This window comes from Saccostrea echinata, unplaced genomic scaffold (assembly GCF_033153115.1).
Source record: "Saccostrea echinata isolate AGI-Se365-2 ecotype Australia unplaced genomic scaffold, CSIRO_AGI_Sech_v1 ptg000015l, whole genome shotgun sequence".
In the NCBI taxonomy this organism is placed as follows: domain Eukaryota; kingdom Metazoa; phylum Mollusca; class Bivalvia; order Ostreida; family Ostreidae; genus Saccostrea; species Saccostrea echinata.
Genome location: NW_026889764.1, coordinates 11,943,215 through 11,965,927, shown reverse-complemented (window position 1 = coordinate 11,965,927; position 22,713 = coordinate 11,943,215). Strand labels below are relative to the sequence as shown.

At 33.3% G+C, this 22,713-nt stretch overlaps 2 protein-coding genes across 2 annotated transcripts; one reads left to right on the top strand and one right to left on the bottom strand.

Moving 5' to 3' along the window:
• Window positions 1-730: 730 nt before the first annotated feature.
• LOC133187541 (uncharacterized) lies at window positions 731-7,939 on the top strand. The gene is made up of 3 exons (XM_061322940.1): window positions 731-1,379; window positions 3,241-3,529; window positions 5,843-7,939. The coding sequence occupies exons 1-3, from the start codon at window positions 1,377-1,379 to the stop codon at window positions 6,868-6,870; spliced, it is 1,320 nt and encodes a 439-aa protein (XP_061178924.1). The 5' UTR covers window positions 731-1,376; the 3' UTR covers window positions 6,871-7,939.
• A 6,802-nt stretch (window positions 7,940-14,741) lies between these two features.
• LOC133187870 (uncharacterized) lies at window positions 14,742-22,168 on the bottom strand. The gene is made up of 8 exons (XM_061323261.1): window positions 21,512-22,168; window positions 21,345-21,377; window positions 19,438-19,580; window positions 19,047-19,328; window positions 17,573-17,677; window positions 16,676-16,711; window positions 15,317-15,376; window positions 14,742-15,137 (listed from the first exon to the last, which is right to left on the bottom strand). Exons 1-8 carry the CDS (start codon window positions 22,161-22,163, stop codon window positions 14,946-14,948), a joined length of 1,503 nt encoding a protein of 500 aa, XP_061179245.1. The 5' UTR covers window positions 22,164-22,168; the 3' UTR covers window positions 14,742-14,945.
• Window positions 22,169-22,713: the final 545 nt, after the last annotated feature.

The window sequence follows — 22,713 nt, the reverse complement described above, 5'->3', positions numbered from 1 at the left end:
CTCTTCAATTCTGAACTGATTTCTGTGATCTCTAAGTGCTCAACTGAGCGATGTGACCAATAGACCTCATGTTATTCATAGTTATTCATTGTAACCTTTATACCAAAATGTTATAATACCGTTGTAATTATAGATATTGTTTCTATTGGCATAGGGATGCACATGTGATGCTGTTGAAATCAAAATGTACGACAAGAAATCAATTCCATTAATTAACACCATTTATTTCATCTAATATTTAACGAAGACGACAAACAGAATTACATTTGTACTTGTACCTTTTCAGGTTTGTTTGGTAATGGATAGTAAACGGACCAGGAAACCCAGCTCGGTGTGAGTATGGCAGAAATCCAAAACCCAAAACTTATTACCACCAAAGGCAATGTAAGCTTCCTTGTACCCTTTATTTTCATCTTAAAACCTTTGAAAATATTTGTATTTATGTGAAAACATAAAGTAATTTATAGCATCTCGATTACATTGTCAATTTTTTCCGGAATAACAAAAATCTTTCCATTACGGTTCTGTACTTTACCGCCATATTGATCACGTGATATTTGTTTATTGAAGCTGTAGCCATTGTTTGAATGTGTAGAAACTTTTACATTTGTTTGATATTTTCCTTGCGTTTGTGTCCATATATTCTCATGCAAGACACATGTTTCATTGCTAGTGTTTGACGGTGCATCGTAAGTACATTCTCCTTAATTTTATATAATGTAAAAGAGTTTGTGGCGGTTTACATCCGATTACGTAACTCGCCATCATGGTTATGAAACTTGTAGTTTTAGGACATTCATTTGTCAGTAGATTGGAAGACTTTGTGAATAGTTCTCCTGATAACCGTGTGACAAAAAATTTGAACTTAAGTTTGGAGGAAATTCATGTTTCATATGCAGGATTTCGGGGAGCGACATTGTCAAAGGTTAGGGCGCAAGGTCTGCGTTACGTAAGGCTGTTTCATCCAGATGTGGTGGTATTGCAAGCCGTATCAAATGACCTCTGTGATCCTACTAAATCAGTATCAGATGTCTTCAAACAATTGATTGACTTTGTTATATCCCTTCGTTATGCAGAATCAGTGAAACATGTTGTAATTCTACAAACTTTACACAGAAGACCCCCCAGTTACCGCATACGTTATGAAGTGGATACTCAGTGGTTCAATGAAAGAGTGGATGAACTTAATATGAGAATATCATCCTATTTATGTAATGTGGAAGGATCAAAATTTTTCCGCTTATCAGGTTTCTGGTCCTCTGCAAGTCAGGACATGGTGTTTTCTCAAGATGGTGTACACCTGAATTTGCAAGGAATGAAGAAGTATTATAATAATTTGCGAGCAGTAGTAGTTTCTACACTTAAAACCATAACAAATGGTGGGTATGAATTTTGTTTGAAAATATAGGAGGATAGTTAACTACACATGGCAAAACATTTTTGTCACTGCCACTGGGCCTATGTTTTACACTTGGTTTCAAGATATGTCAAAGGCAGAGCTAAGTCTTTGTTCAAGTGAATTGTAAACAAAATAATAAGCCTTACTCAACTGTTTATTACAAAGTTTAAAATGTTGTCTCTTTATGGTCGAGGCACATAACTTTGGAATTGTTGTTCCCCTATATATGGTTGGGGTAAACAACAGTTTTTATTATTCATGGCTATTTAAAAAAGGAATTTACCCCTATATGGTTGGGGTTTTTGTTTTCTAATCAACAATTTATTGATTAGAATATGTTTGCTTAATTTATATATTATTCAGTGCTTTTATATTATCATATCCCTATATTAGGTGTATTTTCTCTGCTGGGATATGAGTTCTGTGATTATTCCCCTATATGGTTGGGGATAATTAGTTATATATAAAGATATATAAGATTTATTAATTACACTATCTGCCTGTTGTTTGCTTTTTGGATATGAACACTTTATTATTTGACCCCTATATGGTTGGGGTTTTTCAAGGGTACCCTACTTGGTTGGAGTTTGTATTTTTTATCCCCCTCCCTCACCAGTTTTCATGTTTTTGTGCTTTTTACACCTGCCTTATTGAAACTTGTCCCTATACGGTTGGGACGTGTTTTTTAGCACTGAATAGAAGATATTACACATTGCATTTATGATCATGCTGTCTTTCTTATTATGATCATAGATTATTATTATGCCTATATACGTATGGTGTGGGTTTAGTTAAATTTGCCCCTATATGGTTGGGGTATTCCCCTATATGGTTGGGGCACCATCTTTCGGTTCTCTATAGAAGTGCAGTAATATTCATTTTGGGGGTTATGCTTTGTTTCCTAATTTTGATTACAGGTTTATGATTGTGCCCCTATATGGTTGGGGATTTATTAAAATGTGCTCTATAGACAAACACATGTCTTTTAGCTTTGGATAAAGTTAATGAATATGTGCGTTATGCAATAAAGGATATGCTGTGTTTCCTAGTTATGGTTACAGGTTTATTAATATGCCCCTATATGGTTGGGGCTTTCTGTGTATATTCATGCCCCTATATGGTTGGGGTTTCTTTGATGTAATTACATATGTTTATCATAAATTGGTGGTTCAAGTGGGCTTGTTACATCTAATTGGACGTGTAATTAGACCATAGGTGACTAAGATTGTGTAATCACAAGGAATGCTGATGTTTAAGTGGCAATATGTTTATATATATATTGTTGGGCTCCTATATGGTTGGGGCCTTAATCCTTATCAGGTGTAATTTGTGATGAAAATTATATACCCCTATATGGTTGGGGAACACATGGCCATTGATAAAGGTGACAGAAGTTCTATGCACCTATATGGTTGGTGGGCATGTTTAAGTTCTTATAAATATGGCATTCCTGTTCATAAATGTTTGTTATAAGTATCTTTTACTCAAGTCCATTGTGAGAGTCAATAATTTTACCATGTTGATTGACATGTATTAAAAATTCAGATTTGACTTATTATGCTCAAGTCCACACTGGTATAATGGTATTTCTAAATGAATTTACATACATGCTTATATTATCAGTTGAAAGCTGTTAATTAACCAAATATGTATGATAATTTCCACAAAAAAGCTATGTTTTTACATAGTCAATGAATTTGTTGTGGTACAATAATTGTGTTTGATATTAAGTCCATGTACCAGTATTACAGTATTAGTACTGAAGCCTTATTCATTGACCAGAGCTGTGGTTAAGAATAAAATATATTTCATTTATATCATTTTGATAAACAATTTTACAGATGAGCGAACCCAAAAGTGCCAAACGCCAACAAAGAGGGAGGCGAACTCAGGTCATTCCAGCAGCAGCAGGGTCTGCAGAGCAGGCTGCACAACAGACTGTGCAACAGACCGCACAGGACCAGCTGGTGGCAGCAGTAACGGACAAGGTCCTAGAAGCGATCAGAAATGAATCCAATCAGGAGTCCCAACAGATGGTAGAAACTGAGGATAGGGGAAGGAAAAAGCACAGAGAGCCAAAGAAAAAGAGAAAAAGAATATCTTCACCTCCTAGATCACCTTCCATTGCAGGTACTAACTCAGATTTGATTGACTCTTCAGGTGATGAAAATTCCTCAGATGAAAATACGAGTACTGATGACTCCTCATCAGCTGAGTCTGATAATGATGACAACTATTTGCTGTCAACGCCAATATCAGCACAGGTTGAAACAAAAATCAAAAACAAAATCTGGCAAAATAAATATATTGACTTTAGTAAACTTTTGCCAAGGGAAGATATTGCCTCAGACAGGTCTGTTCAACTTAAAAGTACAGGCAATTCTGAATTAAAATTACTTTCAACCAAGTCAAAAACTCTCATCAAATCCATAGATCAATGGACATCAGCTTTTCTAAAATTTTTGGCAATTTATTCAGAAAAATTTCCAAAGCAAGTTGCATCAGTTATTAAACATGGAGAAATTGTCAGAGAGTTGGCTAATAGACATGCAGGTTTATCATGGCTGACGTATGATAAACAAGTTCGTAAGGACATTGAGGCAAGGTCTATCCCTTGGGGCCAGTTGCATTATGAATATTGGGTTATGGCCACCACATCTAGAAATTTTCATCATAATTTCCAAACCAATTTTCGTACCAAACACAATTTTCAAAGAAGAGGGGGGCCCCAGAAAGGTAGGAAAACACCACCTGGATTCTGCTATGCATTTCACAGAAATGGGAAATGCTACCAGAACAACTGTCAATATAAACACACATGTTACCAGTGTAAGAAAAACCACTCAGCCCTTCAATGCCCAAGAGGTAATCAGTCAGCCCCAAACAACAGCTCCCCAAGCTACCCATCAAGTTCATTCTCATCAGCCACCACTGCAAACAAATAGTTCTGTTGTTACTCCAGTACGCATAACTATTTTAAAACAGCTATTAGAAGGCTATCATCAAAATTTGAAAGAATTTTTATATGAAGGTTTTGAAAAGGGATTTAGATTAGGTTATGAGGGTCCAAGACAACCACGTTTTTCTTCCAATTTGTTATCAGCCAAAACTCTTCCAAATATAACATTAGAAAAATTAAACAAAGAGATTTCACTTGGTAGAATAGCTGGCCCATTTGAGGAACCTCCTTTTATTAATATTCAGTGTTCACCAATAGGTCTGGTGCCCAAAAAAGAAGCTAACGAATTTCGAATGATTCAGCATTTGTCATTTCCTGATGGGCATTCAATAAATGATTTTATACCAGACAAATTATGTTCCGTTTCCTACACAACAATCGATGACGCAATCAGATTAATAAAGCAGATTGGTCCTGGGTGCCTTCTTGCAAAAACTGACATTGCTTCTGCTTTTCGTATAATACCTGTCCACCCACTTGACCATGAGTTACTAGGTATTCAGTTTCAAAATAAATTTTATTTTGATAAATGTCTTCCCATGGGTTGCTCAATATCCTGCTCCATTTTTGAAACTTTCAGTACAGCATTGCAGTGGATAGCTTGCAACAAGTTTGGAGTCCCTAACATGTTGCATATATTGGATGATTTCTTATTTATAGGACCCCGGGACTCTACAATATGTGGTTTAGCATTACAACAATTTATATCTTTATGTGAGGTGTTGGGGGTTCCAATTAAATCAGAAAAAACAGAGGGCCCTTCTACAGATATTGTTTTCCTAGGAGTACAACTAGATACAGTTAGGTGGGAAGCTAGATTACCCCAAGATAAAGTCCAAAAAATCCGTGAGGCAGTTAAGCTAGCAAAAAATCGCAAAAAGATGAAACTTCGTGAAATTCAGTCCTTGATTGGGCTGTTAAATTTTGCTTGCTGTGTTGTTGTACCTGGACGTGCATTTCTGCGTCGTCTTATTAATTTAACAGTAGGTATAAAAAAGCCTCATCATAGGATTCGTCTGAATAAGCAAGCAAGGTTGGATTTGTTAGCTTGGGAAACTTTCATAGACAACTTTAATGGCAAGTCAATCTTTCTGGACGACAGATGGCAAAATTCCCAAAAACTTCATTTGTATACTGATGCAGCGGGAAGCTTAGGTTATGGGGCTATCTTAGGTAAAAAATGGTTTTTTGGAAGCTGGGAGAACATAAACCTTCAAGATCACAATATTACATTCAAGGAACTTTTCCCAATCGTGGTTTCCATTGAAATCTGGGGAGAAACCTTGGCTAACTGTTCTATATTGTTTCATTCAGATAATATGGCAGTAGTCAACATTATTAATAGACTTTCTTCGAAAGATCCATCAGTGATGTCATTAGTCAGACGATTGGTTCTAGCTTGCTTGAGATTTAATATTCTGTTCAAATCCGAGCATATTCCTGGGAAGAAAAATGTTTTACCAGACTTACTTTCGCGTTTGCAGGTAGAGAAATTCAAGGAATTAGCACCTTACATGGACAAGTTCCCAGCCAACATCCCTCAGGAGTACCTACACATTTAGTAAATTCGACATCAAAACTGCTTGATGCTGCAATGTCAAAAAATACCCAGGTGTCATATGAGGTAGCTTTAAATGCTTATCATAAATTCTTCCGGGCAAATTTCAGTACAAGTCCAACATTTCCATCTCAGTTAAATCACATTATGTCTTTTATAGCATGGTTATATCAACATAAAAAATCTTACAACACAATAAATACCTATGTGGCAGGTATTTCTTATTATCACAAAATACATGGTCTCTCTGACCCAACTCAGTTTTTTGTCATCAAGAAGCTTCTCAAAGGAGCTCAGCACTTATCCAATGCTCCAGATATCCGTTTACCAATAACACCTCATATTCTTTTCAAGCTAGTCCATGCGCTTAAACACACAGTGGCTGGAAAGTTTAGCAGACGCCTTCTGACAGCCATGTTTACACTCTGTTTCTTTGCATTCCTGAGAGTAGGTGAAGTAACTGTGAAATCTTTAAAAAATTCAAGTAGAAATCTTGTTCATCTAAAAAATTTATCATTTGACCCAGTACGAGGAAGACCTAAATCTATGACATTAACACTCAGACATTTCAAACATCATGACTCAGGTAGACCTGTGTCCTTGCAAATAGCAGCTCAGACTTGTAAAAATATATGTCCAGTAAAAGCTATGCAAAAGTACTTATCAGTCAGAAGTAAATGTCAGGGCCCTTTATTCAGTTTTGATGGTCAAAAACCAATTAATCAGGCTTACTTTACAAATGAACTAAAAAATGCATTATCATTTGTTGGTCTTGACACAACTAAGTACAAATCACATAGTTTTCGTATAGGAGCAGCGTCTTATGCTTTTCAGTGCAAAATTCCCGAGGATAAAATTCGTTTAATGGGTCGCTGGAACTCCAGTGCTATTAGGCGATATTTTAGGATACCAGTTTTTGATACAGTGGAAATTTCACCTCTTAATCTTGTTTGATTTACATTTTAGACAGTTTACATTCAGACTTTGCATAATTGGCTATTGCTTTATAATTGGACTGTCTGAGGCAGCTGATTATGAAATAATGTTGTATTCTCTAGTCAGACTGTCTGAGGCAGCTGCTAGGTGAGCAATTTTTCAAGGTGGCCATTACCCAGTACTCATAGTTTTTTAACATTACATGTTTACAAATGACTGTCTGAGGCGGCATTTGTGATTACGTCAAGTTTGATAGTTTTTTAAATTTAACTATGACTTCTAGGTAACATTACATGTTTGCAAATGACTGTCTGAGGCGGCATTTGTGAATATAACAAGTTTTTTATTGTTTTTGATTTTAAGTATTAAACCCTAGTCATGTTTGTTTAATGACATGTAATTATATGCACAAGATATTTCTTGTAGATTATTGTAGGTCATGGTTAAAGAAGCTATAATAGAAAACTCTTATTTTTTAATGTTTGGGTTTTCATTTTAGATATGAGTGTGATATGTATATATAGCTGACTTGGTGCTTCCTAATTTTACATAACTGTGGTATATATACTTCCAAAAATACATGTTGATTTGTTTTTCGAAACTTGTGATCAAATTCAAACAGAGTTGTGGGTTTAATCATGTTAATTGTGCACATTTGTTATAGAATAGATGTAAACAAACATGAATAAGTAGTTCTTATTCAATGATAGCATATTTCCTGTTTGGAAAGTACATATGTTACTCTGTGGGACTTGATTACCTTTCTTCCCATTCGTCTCCTCTGGATGGGCCACTTGTTGCCAATTTGACAACAAGTTCATGGCGTTTTTTATAAGGATTAGTCCCATCTTTTTTGCCATAACTAGTCCAATGGGCAATACTTATTGTACATTTGTTATTTCTATGTCAGTATTTGTACGGTGTATATCTTAGGCACATTTATCTTTGTGTACATGTAATGAGATATATTTTACATGAGATTTACTGTCCTATTTTGTGCCTTAGAATTTTTACGAGTATCATATGTACTTCTAAGATTGGGAAACATTTTTGGCATTTTCAATAATAAATGCTCTTTTTCGACAAACTCGGTGTTATGTTATCTGCTGGGCAAAAAACAGAGCAGAGTAGACTCATGGCTAAAAAGGTACCTCTATTATATTAGAAGAGGATGGTATAATTGTATTTATGTGAAAACATAAAGTAATTTATAGCATCTCGATTACATTGTCAATTTTTTCCGGAATAACAAAAATCTTTCCATTACGGTTCTGTACTTTACCGCCATATTGATCACGTGATATTTGTTTATTGAAGCTGTAGCCATTGTTTGAATGTGTAGAAACTTTTACCCACCTCCATCACCTTATCTTCCACCTGTTTTTGCATTTGTACTTGGTGTCTTAGGCTAAATATATTTTTGAAATACAATTGATCAAGTTTTATACATTTACTCTAGTCCCATTCATTTGTACAAGCATGTTATGTGTTTTTATAATGTTTGTTTGCGTTTTTTATAAGGATTAGTCCCATCTTTTTTGCCATAACTAGTCCAATGGGCAATACTTGTTGTACATTTGTTATTTCTATGTCAGTATTCTTGTACCCTTTATTTTCATCTTAAAACCTTTGAAAATATAAATTATATCAGTCATGCTTCAAAACATTAAACAACAGGAAGACATCGGGAAAAATCTACCCAGAGGCTCAATGTGCTTTCCAGTAATATACTTATTGAGAATTTTTTTTCTTAGCATACTATCCTCATAACATCATCATCATCGCTCATCTTGAGCATGTAAATATATAATAGAATCAGGTGATTTGCACATGCTATATATGGTTGGCATTGTTTCTGTCAGTTCATGAAATGTAGCTAAAAATTCACTCACTTCGAGTATCAAAAATGTAGTGATTATACATCTAGCGTTGATTTCAAATTTTCACGTGCAGATAGAGAACAGGAGATATTTTTGTGTCGCCTGCAGAGCAAAGCGACATTTAGGGATCACTTTACCGGCGTATGTCTGTCTGTCTGTTCGTCTGTCACAACTCATCTTGAGAACTGTAAGAGATATGGATTTGATATTTTGCAAATTTATTCATGTGCACTATGGCTTTAGTAAATCATAATGATTACCGACCTTGTGACCGTTGAACTTGTTCTTTAACCTATTTTCTAAATAGTGCATATTTATAAAGCATATTTTTGACATTTAAGAGATAAGTCTATGCTATACAGTATGTATCTTGACCTTTGACCTTGTTTTGCAAGATTAATTGAACCTATGTGTTTTGAATTTTTAGGGGCAGGATTTTTGAAAATAGAGCATTTATGTCATATATTTATGAGCTAATGACACTGTTATGGAACGCCATAGCTGCCATATGTGGTTATTTCATGTGAAGACGGCCCTCTATTATGTTATGCTGTGGTTATTTCAAGTGAAGGTGGTGCTTTTCTATGTTATGCTTTGGTTATTTCATGTGAAGGTGGTGCTTTTTTATGTTATGCTTTGGTTATTTCATGTGAAGGTGGTTTTTCTTGTGATGGTTGTTTTTCATGTGAAGGTGGTTACATGTATTTATATGAAGGTGGTTTTTTATGTGAAGGTAGTTATCTCATGTGAAGATGGTTTTTTATGTTATGCTGATGTTATTTCATGTGAAGGTGATTTTTTATACTTTATGTGAAGTTTGTCACTCCTCATAGTTTTGAAGACTGAGTTTAACAGCTATTATCTCGAAATTTTGAAAACAAAAAACAGATAGTTGATGGGCCATTGAGAAGTAAGGGTTCTTTATCGTACCAACGCCTACAGTGACACGGTACCTCAGTTTTTAAGGTATCATCCGAAAGACCCGTGACTTTCATTTCTAGTGTGGGGCGTTTGCCTCTTAGGTTTGACGCAACGCGGCGAACGAGAATCGAACCTTGGCCTCCCGATCAAGAAGCGAACGCCCTGCCACTAGGTTACCGTGACCGGTCATTTCTTGTTTGAAATCCTTCCACAAGAAAAAATAGATCCCAAGAAAACTCCTTAAATAACATTATATTAGATTATATATACGTACAAAATTTTACGAATATAAAGATAAATATAAAACACTCGTTTTGAAGGAAATTAATCCTGTCTCTTTGGAATCCAAATGCTAAGGAGAGTATTTCCTAGAGCCACTTTGCAGACCATATATAGTTCTCTAGCTACCATTTCTATGCTGAATAGTTAATTTCTACAAATTACACGATAAGATCGATGTGAGGAAGTCTTTTCAGTCCGATTTTCATTTAGTTATTTTGAATTCTTTTTACGATATTGGAAAGGTGAGCTTTCCGCGACGTGTATTCTCATATATCTGTATTCTGAAATAATGCCTTTTGTGTTATGGAAATATTTAATACATTATATTCCTGTCTTCATGATGTTGTTCAAACTGGTCATGTGACCTTTACACACAAGGCATGACAGAAAGCTATTAATATTTTTTTTTTTTCATTTATGTGTATTTTTCAAGGCATACATGCCTTTATAAATACCTTACATGTTATATCACTAACAGTTCTTTAAAATTAGGTCTCACAAATAAGGATGAAAATAATTCAAACAAATACTATTTTAAAATTTCATAATTACGATCAATGACAACTTGGATGATATTTCTGTTTTATTATAATGTAATTTTTGACATAGGAGAAAGATGTAATTTATATTCACACGTATAGCAAATAGCATACATACCACAATGCTTTTTAACAGAAGTGTAAGATCCTAAAATGAATGATTATCTTATTTTATAAAATAAACGTAGCACTGGAAATTCAAGCGTATGTAATATAGGTTAGGTGAAGTCCTGGATTTACTGGGAAACCCGTATTTGTTTAGCGTACACGTTCACACGTTTATATCTATACGATCTAAGGTCGGATTTATTCTAAACAAGATTGTTTGTGAAACACTGATGCCCCCGTATAGCAGCTCATGGATTTTTAACAAAAACTTACTTTTCATAAAGTATATGGTAAAAAGGGAAATGATGAATCACTTTTGGCCATGTACTGTAGATTGTGCGACATAAATCATATGCTGAAAGATAATGAAATAGACTTTATCCTTGGATTCCCATCTTAGCCAAATTCCCTGGCTGTAATTAACTTATTTCTAAAAGCTTGAAAGACTTCAGGAATTGTACTGAACTCTTACTTCTTTGTTTGATATATATACTTTTCGAAACGAAAAAAGGAAGAACAGAAAAACAAAATATTTGGCAGCCTCTATTTCTCCATCGTCTCAAGCCACGGTTTGAAGTCCGCATATAGCTCTCTTCAGAATGGGAGAAGGTCGTATATTTTGGCCGTGGTTTGCGATGATGCTATTTCTCATACGTAATCTTAATATACACTGACCCTGTTTATTGCTGCTAGTCATTGCGCAATACGAAATTTAATTTGTGAACACACGCAGAAGAAGACTGACCTATATTTAGCCCACTGAATTCGCAAGAAAATCCTGATATTTCATGCACGTGTATTTGAGCACCTTTATTCTTACACTTTTTAAAGGGTAAATTTTATTCGAAGCACGATAGAATTTTCAAATACGAATGAAATATATGGGTAACTTTTGTCCGTCACAGTCTTTTTAATTATAGCTTTGATAAATTAGCATTCGTTCAGTAGTTTTTGTGCCCGGGATAACTAGGCAATGGCTTATTATTTTTTTATTATTTATTATTTTTTTTTTTTTAGATAGAATCGTTATAAACATTGCAAATTTTATGGTATCGTATCTGCCTCCAACAACTCTTTTATTACCTGATTATCGATAAGATGTGGGTTTTTTTTTTTTCTTTCCGAAAATATATATATATTTCTAATATATTATCGTCGACAGATATTAGAAATTCAAACAATCAAAAGACATCGTAAAATTACAGTTAACTTTAAAAGTTTTATTGTATAAAAATTTCACAAAACGTCTCGAATAAAACATTTATAAAACATGCAATCCCGGAACAAGGAATGTGCAGTATTCGAATCATATTGTACTTTTGGAATCGGAGAAATTTGGAGATCGACGCTTTCCTAGCATGGTGTATCTCATAATTAGGGAGTATCAAATTGGGAACGTCTCGTAATGATCGTTTGTCGCATACATGTACAATGTAACTGAGAAACCACCATGCGTGTGTTTAGCAAATTATAATTATTTGATTTCAAAGTTATAATGTGAAACAAGTATTCTCAACTATTTTTCCCCTTAAATATTCTGACTATTAATAAATATTATTTAAGTGTTACATTAACACAACGTTAAAAAAAGCCGTGTGACTTCTGTAGTTTGCATACGAATATACGAGTCGGTCTGTGTACCAATTAATTGTAGGTCGTCGTAATTTAATGGATATTCATGAAGCAAGAAATATTGATAATGGCAAATATCAGGAATTAAGTTTTGTGCCCATCAACAAAATGTCTTTGAAATAACTTGGGAGTATTTGTTAACTATGTGCATTTTATTTTCAAACATCGAATCAACCCTATTTTCATTATTTTGACTCTGCAAAAATCGCCGCTAGGGTCCCCGTGATTTTACACTATTGTTATTTATAGCCCAAAAGCGACAGCAATAGCCTGTGGCTATAAATAGCCACCGTCTAAAAAAGCAACGTTTCATTATATTTTCTAATATGAATTAAATATGTCTGAAAATGAATATTATATTCATATATATCTCATATTTTTAATTTTATGTTGAGATAAAAAAAAAAAAATTATTGATCTTTCAATTCATTGTCTCAAATTTTCTTTATATCATGATTAGACATTGTATTCATTTCCGAAAAAATAAGCAACGCTTCATACTTCAAACTATTTTCCGTTTGAATCTAATGCTATTGTTGATGAAAATCAATATTGTAATTTTTTCTTAAAAATAGTGAAATTTAGACCCGAGTGATATTTCACCTTAACGTCCCTCTTGAGAATTTTTCACTCATATGGAGACACCTCCAATTCCCGGTTGAGGGCTGGAAATTAAGACCTGTACTCGAAACTAACGGCCTTTGAGCAGTGAGGGATCTGATCGTGACAGCACCTTCTGCGACACAGGACCTCGGTTTATACGTTCTAATCCGAAGGACCGGTGTCCACGTCACACAGTGGATTCGAACCTGCAACGTAAGGATCCTTATTCCGCGACTCTAGAGCACATAAGTAGATAATTTTTCAAATTTCTTTTGACTTCATTTTAGCAAGTATGTTAGAATTTCGATAAGAAACGGAGATAATAAAAATGAGGCACTTCATAAAAATCTAATTATGACGAAAAATGAATTTTGACGTCAAGACGACTCAGCGAGCATACCAAAAATTTGTGTAGCGCTGTGGAGAACTCTTGTCCAGACTAAACGACCTGCAGAAAAAATATCAATTCTAATTAAAAAAAATGTCGAAGGGTTTGTTTTTTCATTGGTATTTTTTCCTTACAAATAATTCAACCAGAGTAAAAACAGAAGGCACCGGACAACCATAAATTATTACGAACTATATGAATAATGTTGACTCGGGTGGAAAAATTGGTACTGCAGTTTATAATTTTATCAGGAGTAAATTATTTATTCTATTTATAAGAAATTTTCCTCATTTGTTATATTTGTTACTGAAAAATTTTATCTAATTTGCATGAATCTATCTCTTTCCTTTATGGAGTAAAAGTAAGTGTCTCACTAATTTCCTAACAGCCCTCGTACACCCTCTTAAACATGAATACTAACAGTCTTGTTTAAACTCATTATTTCGTAAGTTCTATGGTCGATACAATGACCTTGTCAGCAAATACAATCTATCATTAAGCCAAATACTGACTGATGTTTTTCATACTAATTGTTAGCCCATTATTTACACACTGAATTGTCTACGGATTTTTCCGGGGTTATTTTCCGATCATGACATTGAAAACACGGCTGATGTGACCGGTCGGCAGGGGATGCTTACTCCTCCATGGTACCTGATCCCACATCTGGTGTTTTAGAGGTCCGTGTTTCCTCTGTTCATTTGTATTGTTTTAATGGAATTATGAGCTTGAATACTTTTCGTTATATCAATATTTTATACTTATTTTTAAAAAGTGTTATGGCAGAAAGCTGATATCGATAAAATCTCACTCTGTGGCCTCTTTTTACCATGGTTCATATGAAAGTCTTTATAAGTTTGTAGTCAAAATATTGAAAATCTGTCATTATTGAGTGCAGAATGAAAAACGATGGTTTAGTCACTATCTCTTTCTTATGTCAGACCAGAAATTATTTTTTACTTACTTTGATATCTTTTCACACTATGAGAGAATATCATTTTGGCATCCTTTTACACTGTAAGAGAATATCACTTTTACTCAATAAATAAATGACAGTGTTTCACTGTTGAAAATGTTATAAACTTGATTTTTTAACTTGCAAAAACTAACACAATTCATTTATCACTTGTTCGGTTTTGATTCATTTTTTTCCTTCTACACAGTATCCCCATAAGAGAACTTCTATATTAGAGTGTATAAAGTAAAAGGTCAGATGGAAAATTTTTCACTGACACTTTGCCATAAAAGTGCAAAATTCAGATCTTCCTACTTGTGTATATCTTTAATGTTTCGGTTAGAATGTTTCGTGTTGTGTCTACAATGATAAGTTCCCTTTGGCTTTGATGTGTCTTTTAAAGGATTCGTAAAGGATTTTAAAGGATTTATTTTACCTAGTGCCTTACATTAAAAAAAGACATGACAAGACCTATGGCTACAATATCATGAACTGTCAAGAGTCAAAGTCACGACTTTGGAATCACAAAAATCTGCTTTAAGGATTGAGACGTTATTGCAATAATAAGTAAGAGAAACAACTACAAGAAGATTGTTTATTAAACCAGAAGTCAATAGACTTAATCAAAGTCATTAACTGAACTGGGTATTATTCAATTTGAGGAGAATATAAAAATATGCATAAAATGTATATACCTGGTAAATGTATATGAATTACTTTAATATACGTGATCACGATACACTGAAAACACCAATTTGATGAAATATCTCAAAAATTCAATGTTATCAGACTTCAATGACTGTTCTATCATCGAGTACTTTGTTCACAAAGTCCTCAATCATTTCACAAAGACATGCTCGGTTATTCCTTGTTGGATGACGATTAGTGGCACTCTCTGTTAAGCTAGTCCAGTTCTTCATGGCATTCGTTTTCTGAAATTCCCTCAATTTCTCTTCGATTAAATCTTTTACTTTATTCTGAAAGAATGAATATCATAATCCTCTTTTTATTCATAACATTTTTCATCAATAACAGTTAAATTATTAGAATGTTTCAAAGTTGACCATACAAATGACCCAAGAGTAATAAAGATTGAAAGAGTTCGATTAAAATGCATTGCATAGAAGTGAGGATGTTAAAACTGGTTTGAAATTACCTTGATTGTTTTAAAGTCTCTTGATGGCCTTTTTGACTTCAATAGACATAGCAGATGTTTCTATAAGTATTCGATAAATAATAGATAATTAATGATATTTTCATCAATGACAAAAGGCCTAATTATTTTTTTTTTTTACTGTTTTTCATTCTGTCACAGATATCATACAAATAATCCAAAAAATTTTATTATACAATTTTCACTACATAATACGTTAAACCAGAATTTGAACGTTGTATACATTCGAGTAATTTTCATAAGTAGCCTTCCAGTTTCTAAATACACTGAAGCATTTTTGGTGTTTTTCTCCTTACTCCTAAAACAGATTTTATAAACTCCAACTTTACTTTTTCTATGTCATTGGCGTTATGACTACCCCAAACTTCACAACGCACAATAGTTTATAATACTAGTTACATAATGTCAAAAAGTGATGTTTCTGTACTTACACATATAGTTTTTATTTTTGATTTTAATGCAGACATGACTTTTCTTCCGTGTGTTGCTAGTTGCTTTTGCGAACAATAGTAATTACCATTAAAATTCAGTAACACACCCAGGTAAACAAACTTATCGATAACTTCGATCGAGTGTCCATTAAGATTCCATTTTTCTATAGGCTTACTTTTACTTCCGTTTCTAAAAATAATTTTTGTTATATCTACATTAACAGAAAAATCCCAGCGAGTTGTGTATTCATATAATGTATCTAACATCTTTTGAAGCTCATCTACAGTCTCAGCAAATTGACCAAACTTCATCTCCTTTAGCAGTTTAACCTGACTACTCAACTGAAGAAATTAATCATATAACCTGCAAAATCAGGAACATGTCTGTTAAGGCAGAATGTATCTTCTGATTTAGGAAGTTATCAATGTAAACATACACCTATTTTGAAGGGGAAGTGGTACAATTATGTTAAACTGATGAATCATTAATTAATTAGCCAAACACAGCGTCAGGATCATGGTCGGTTATAAATGTACATAGTAACCTATATGTAACCTATATTAGTAAAATTGGATTTAAGTAATCCAAAAATTAACCTGTTCTGTAGGTTGCGACCTCCTAATCGTAATTCATAGCTACCTATATGCAACCATAGGCAATATAGGGAACACATACTTTTGTGAATCAAACTTTTAGAAAAAAATTTTCCATTATAGATTTGTCTCATTTTAAAATACATAAGTGAAAGTTTGAGCAGTGATTGGTTCTTAGGCTTTGTCCAGCTGTAAAATTAAAACTATCTACGTTTCCGAATTGTTTGTGGTACTGTAAAACGTAAATAAATTTATTATATATATATTATATAAAGTTATCAGTAAGATAAGAATCGGAGTCATGAAATATAGATACCTCGCATTCTGTAGTATCATATCTATAGAGATAAAGCTGGGGGGTTTTGTTAAGGAGAAAATATTGTATAACAGTTTCAATATACAAAAAATATATTGTGAATATGCAAAAGAAATCAGTACAACAAATGAAAATAATTGCCAATATACTAAATGGTCTTATTTTAGATAACACTGATTCAAAAATGCTGGAAAATGATAAATGATAAATGTGTTTTCTTGTCATAGAGCATAAATTATGACGGTTGCCAATGATGCGCGTCAAATAAATTTTCCTTCTTCATTTTTTATATTTACATCTTACTTCTTTTTTCTTCCCAGAAAAAAAAGATTTTCTTTTTCAAATCATTAAAATTCACATCACTATTGTGTATGTTTAACATGCACATTAAACAGACATATGATTGTCATGTGGCTTCTCGATAGTACTAAGAAAATAGTTCCGAGAATGCAATGTACAATTTCGATAAATAAGAACAAAAATGAGTAAACGTTTAAAGTTCAACATTTTCAAAAATATATTTTGATAATTATATAAAGAGAAGCGTATTACAAAAACGTTTTTATGAATAAGTCTAAAATAACTTTCAACCTTTAAGCATGAGGCGCTGATATCAAATTACAACTCAATGCATTGTGTGGTCAATAGTATTCATTCGCAAAATTGAAGAACACGTGCCGATTCGCCAGACACAATGTTATTATATAGCCGATATTAAGGGCAAAGAGAAAAAAAATTAACGTTATAAATATAAATGACACACTTTTATTGAAAATGTATAGTGTAGATCTATTTTTCCTATTATTTTATTCGCATGAAACGTTGCACGTTAAACAAAATGATTAAACAGAATTTTGTCTTATAAATATTTGATCTGAAATGACTTTTTAAGGATACAGTAGGTTTGGAAAGGCATGAGTTGTCAAAGTACACAAGACATTTACTTTCCTTGTAAAACATCAGGTTGTATTTAAGCACTATTGAGTGGACACCTTTTGAAAGCTGTAAATCAATATTTTAGAAATTGTAAGAGTCAAGAATAAGAAAATAAAAATACACTAAGACACAAAAGAAACACAACAAGCAATTTACTACAAATATGTGAATATTATTTATCTAATGATATTCAAAATTTAACATTTATTTAGCTATAGCGTTCAAGTCCGGCATACACAACAACTGTATCTCGGATTCTACCATGCATCTCTTTATTTGAGAAAAAGAAATATTATTTAGTCTTTTGTGAAGTGCCCGTTTCTCAGATGCTGATTTCGAATTTCCTCGAACCTGGCCAGCGTTGTAACCTTTGGACTTCCGGTCAACGAACTGTCATTCAAGCTAGTGAGACGCATGAGAATGAAAAAAACGTGATATACTACATACTTGCATCTGCAATCTCTTTCATCTTCATTTTAGAAAATGTGCAGCTAGAAGCAATCAAAACGCATGCTCATAGTCATTTTCAGGCAGCCATGGCTTCAATTAAGGAAAAGAAATGAGAACTTTTGTCGGAATAATATACTTATGATGAACAGAAACAAACTCTTGAAAACCATAATTATAGCCAATAATTGAGGGAACCTCCGTTAAGTCGGGCTCGGACTTAGCTCCGGTAACGGGATGAAAATCATTCAGCTATATATTACAGGGTGTTCTTTTTATCCTTTTAATACTGATTCTTGGCCAACCCTGAGAATTCCTCTTATTATTGAACCCAGATTCATAAAAGAGATTGGTGAACAAGGCGTGCAGAATACCCATAGCTTCAGATATATAAAAACCATATTCAGTTTGTGAATTTAGAATTTAGAGAAAAGTTTTCATTATTGAAATTTATGAATTTATGATAAACAAACCTTATCTGGGGAAAATTTTCTCGGCGAAAATTATTCTGTTATTAAAAAAAAGATAATGTGATAGCATTCGAACCCTAGCAGTAAGAATCCTGAGTATCATTTTTCTTTGAGGTTAACACGCTATAACCACTATGCTACACAGCTCTTGATGGATAGTGGCATTTAAATCACTGTCCTCTTTAGTGTGTGTATGCTATTTCATAGGCAAATAATTTTAATCTTTGTGAGATTTTTGCAAATTGTAGAGATTTTACATAAAGTATACTTTAATGTTAGATAAAATATCAAAGAAAATTTTGTTATAATTGAGATTTAATTTTTACCTTCATGTTTTTTTTTTTCACAATAGGCATTTCGTTCTTACTTTTAAAGTATAAATTATTGAAATTCCTAATATCTGATTTTTTTTTTTATAAAAGAGGATGCTTTTCTTTTGCGTGTCAGTATATATAAACATATTACGCAAAACGTTTTTGAGAGAGAGAGAGAGAGAGAGAGAGAGATGTCCTACTTACGACTGTTCGACAGACATAAATAATAAAGTATCCAATCGGGAATATTGAAATCACCATCGACGTACCGACTGTTAATGCAATCAGACTAAACATTCTATATTTCTCCTTTTCGTAACTGAAGGTTACACTGACGACTATCAAACAGCCCTGAACGGCAAAAGCTGCTAGAAATAGTAAAAACAAAGCCATGCAACGCCACTCCGATGTTGTAAGAACTTGATAATTCCTGAACAGGAATTTGTTATTTAATGACTTTGTAAGAGTGGTGTAGTGGTTTTCAAGCTGAAATATAATTAAAGTAAGTCATATGATGTGTTGTTAAAATATTCTAGAATATTTCAAAATATTATACTGAAACGATTTGCGAATTAAAAGAGAAAACAAATAAGACCTGTTTCAGATTAATGTCAAACTGAGTAGCTTTCCTTTGCTCATATTTCTCCAAAGGTGAAAATCTGAAAGCAAGTCCATGGATAGCAAATTTAGCTTTTTCTGCTACTTTTGGGCATATCAAAACACCGTTGTGTGTGGCAACTAAAAAACAATTTACAAGATTATCATTTTCTTGTATATATATATATATATATATATATATATATATATATATATATATATATATATATATATATATATATATATATATATATATATATATATATATATATGTATGTATGTATGTATGTATGTATGTATGTATATATACTTGAAATTCATCTAACTTGGGATCTCCATTTGAAAAATATACTAAATAACATAAAAACTGATTGATGCTTCATGGCAGGCATATTTCTGTAACCTTTCAGTTACCATTTAAAAACATTCAGTTTCATATCAGTAATATAATCTCATAAATCCAACAAGAATACGAATCGTGAACAGCATAAACAAGGTAATAGACGGACCAATGAAAAAGTCAGAGGTGGGATCAGGTGCAATCATACCATTGGCTACAAAAAGACGTTAATGGTAACCTTACAACAAAACCTTATGATAAACGTTAAGTAGCAATACACCCTTAACACCTGCATATTGGGTTTATGTCTCCCAGTTGATTCGATATGCAAGGGCATGCTCTATGTAGGAACAATTTCTAAAACGAGTCAAGCTATTGACAAACAAGTTGATGAAACAAAAATATCAACAGTCTCGTTTAAAGTCATCATTTCGCAAGTTCTATATTCTATACAATGACCTTGTCAGCAAGTACAATCTACCATTAAGTCGAATTTTGACTGACTTTTTTCATACTAATTGTTTGGTCATTATTTACACATTGAATTGTCTACGGATTTTTCCGTTTTCCCGATCATGACAAAGAGCACGCGGCGGGTGTGACAGGTCCGCAGAAGATGCTTACTAGGTACTCCTCCATGGCACCTGATCCCACCTCTGATGTTTTTAGAGGTGACTACCAACTTCATTACTTCAAAAGACGTCAGTTAAAATCATTTGTTTCTTTTTTTATTCTTGTAATGAAATATACAACTGTATATATAATTTATCGAAGGTTACACGCTGCCATCTTGTCACAGTTAAATTTATAACAACAGACTGTTTGTAGGCATCGCCCGAATTTCACAACAGTTTAGTGATTGAGGTGTCTTGATTCTAGTAATTCCATCCTATTTTGATACAGTTTAACATCAATAAATAACTTCAATCAGTGGAGTAATTGTAATAACGTCTAACTGTCACATTTTAGGGTGAGGAATCATATCAACCTTGATTCTGTTGTTGACTGAATTGCCAATCAATGGTCACTTAAGATTCCTTTCAGTGGCCGTGCATTCCGTTTATTTTACTTACATTAATGTCAAAGGGTGTGGTTTTTTCCTGTTACTAAATGTTGTCATTGCCGTTGATGAGTTTTTTTCCTTCTACAAGGTACACTTTGGAACTACCGAGAAACAGTTTAGGGTAAATACAATACTGTCAAATTAAAATCACATATTTTTGGGGGATCGAATTTTTGAGGTTTGAGAAAAAAAAGTTTGACTATTTGGCTACTATTGAATACTGTTCGTTATATTCATATTTCATTAGAGGGTATTTGATTTCGTAGTTGGAGAAGTGTTGAGTAGTTATTATAATTATGAAATTTTACATTTCGTGGTGGACATGAATTCGTGGATCTCTTCATACCTCTATAACAACGACAATTGAACCCCTACGAAATTTAGTGATTTAACGACGCAGGAAAAGTAAAATATGAGTGGTATCAACGTTTCTATTTATTAGCATTAGTATTATTATTAGTATTAATTAGCATTGCGCAAGGCTTCATATTAAAGGCCATACCTTTTTCGTTCAGATGTAATGGATCTAAAGTTCCTATAAAGTTAAAGAGAATAAATTTTGTCAGACGTCTTTTAAATGTTGTGACGAGAAATTTAAAAAAAATGGAAGTCTTATATAAAATGAATAACGACTAATTAACAATAAAATACTTCTTATTGGAACCTCACCTGGACGATTGAAGGCATCATAAATTTTGGCTGCAACATCCTCTTCAATATTTTTGTCGATATAAACTAATGAATTCAGGTAAGGGGGCAATTCTAGATCTCCCTCCACAGGACTTAATCTTACTGGAATAACGTTTGAATTATTAACATCAGTAAAAGATAGCCGACATGCTTCACGGGCTTCCATAGCACAATAGTGACTCCGTAAGTAAGATCTACTTAGCAGTAAGAGGAGCTTGAGACTCTTTTTCATTTCATCGCAAATATTTTCTTCAATAGGTTTACCAGGAGTAAAATCTTCAACACTGTTCATACATTTAAGGTTAAATCTTTCCGTCAATTGTTTGATAATATTTTCTGCTTCTTCTTTATCCTCTGTACAGTAAGAAACAAACAAGTGATAAATCTTCTCGGGTGGCAGGGGTATGTGTGGTACTTCCTTATCTTCTGGTGATGGGTCTGGAGTCTGGTGTTGCTGCACCAGTTCCTTCACCAGAGTTTCCGTCTTATTAAAATTTTGGAATCCTTCTCCAACGGTTTGGTGTTCCTGTGATTCTGTATTCAGCAATTGAAGAGAAAATTCAACATCGATTTCAGATTCAATATTTCTGTTACTGGTTAATAGCGGACAATTTTCGAGATCTGTCATCATAATGTTTGGTATACAAAAATACTGCGTATCTCCCTCAGTGAAAAATGTATTTAGGCTACCTGAAGCTTTTTGCTTTGTGGTATTTAAATGGTTTTGTGAGGTTTTAGTAATCTAGTGCAGGTAAATCACGTGACTGTGTCATCTAGCCTATATTAACATATTTCTAATACAGCATCCATTTTTAGCAAAATTTTTACAAACATGTCTTTATATCGGCAATTTAGAGAAATTTTCTTTATCTTAACAAGCACCCTGGTATACGTTGACATAAAATAACTTTAACTTATCTAAAAAAAAAAAAAATGATCATAAAATGGCACGATCTCGGCGATTTTTATTTATGATTTATATCTTCAGAATTTGTGCCAGTAGCTATTAAAGTTTTTTAGATGTCTTGTAGCATTATGAGTTACCGATATTCTTTAATTGTGAATCGGAGTTTTCAGAATCTTTTCCGACCAAAGTGTATTTTATAGGGATAAAAACAAGCATTATCCTTGGTAAACATTATCCTGTTCATGTGTAAGATAACCTGTGTGTAGTGAGTGCA

Coding starts and splice junctions, on each gene's coding strand:
- LOC133187870 (XM_061323261.1), bottom strand. CDS start 22,163: ATGATGACAGATCTCGAAAATTGTCCGCTATTAACCAGTAACAGAAAT. Junction 19,581..21,344: donor ATTACATCTGAACGAAAAAG/GTATGGCCTTTA, acceptor ATTGTTTTTTAG/TTGCCACACACAACGGTGTT. Junction 17,678..19,046: donor TTTATGTCTGTCGAACAGTC/GTAAGTAGGACA, acceptor ATTGATTTACAG/CTTTCAAAAGGTGTCCACTC.
- LOC133187541 (XM_061322940.1), top strand. Junction 3,530..5,842: donor TAGATCACCTTCCATTGCAG/GTACTAACTCAG, acceptor TCGCGTTTGCAG/GTAGAGAAATTCAAGGAATT.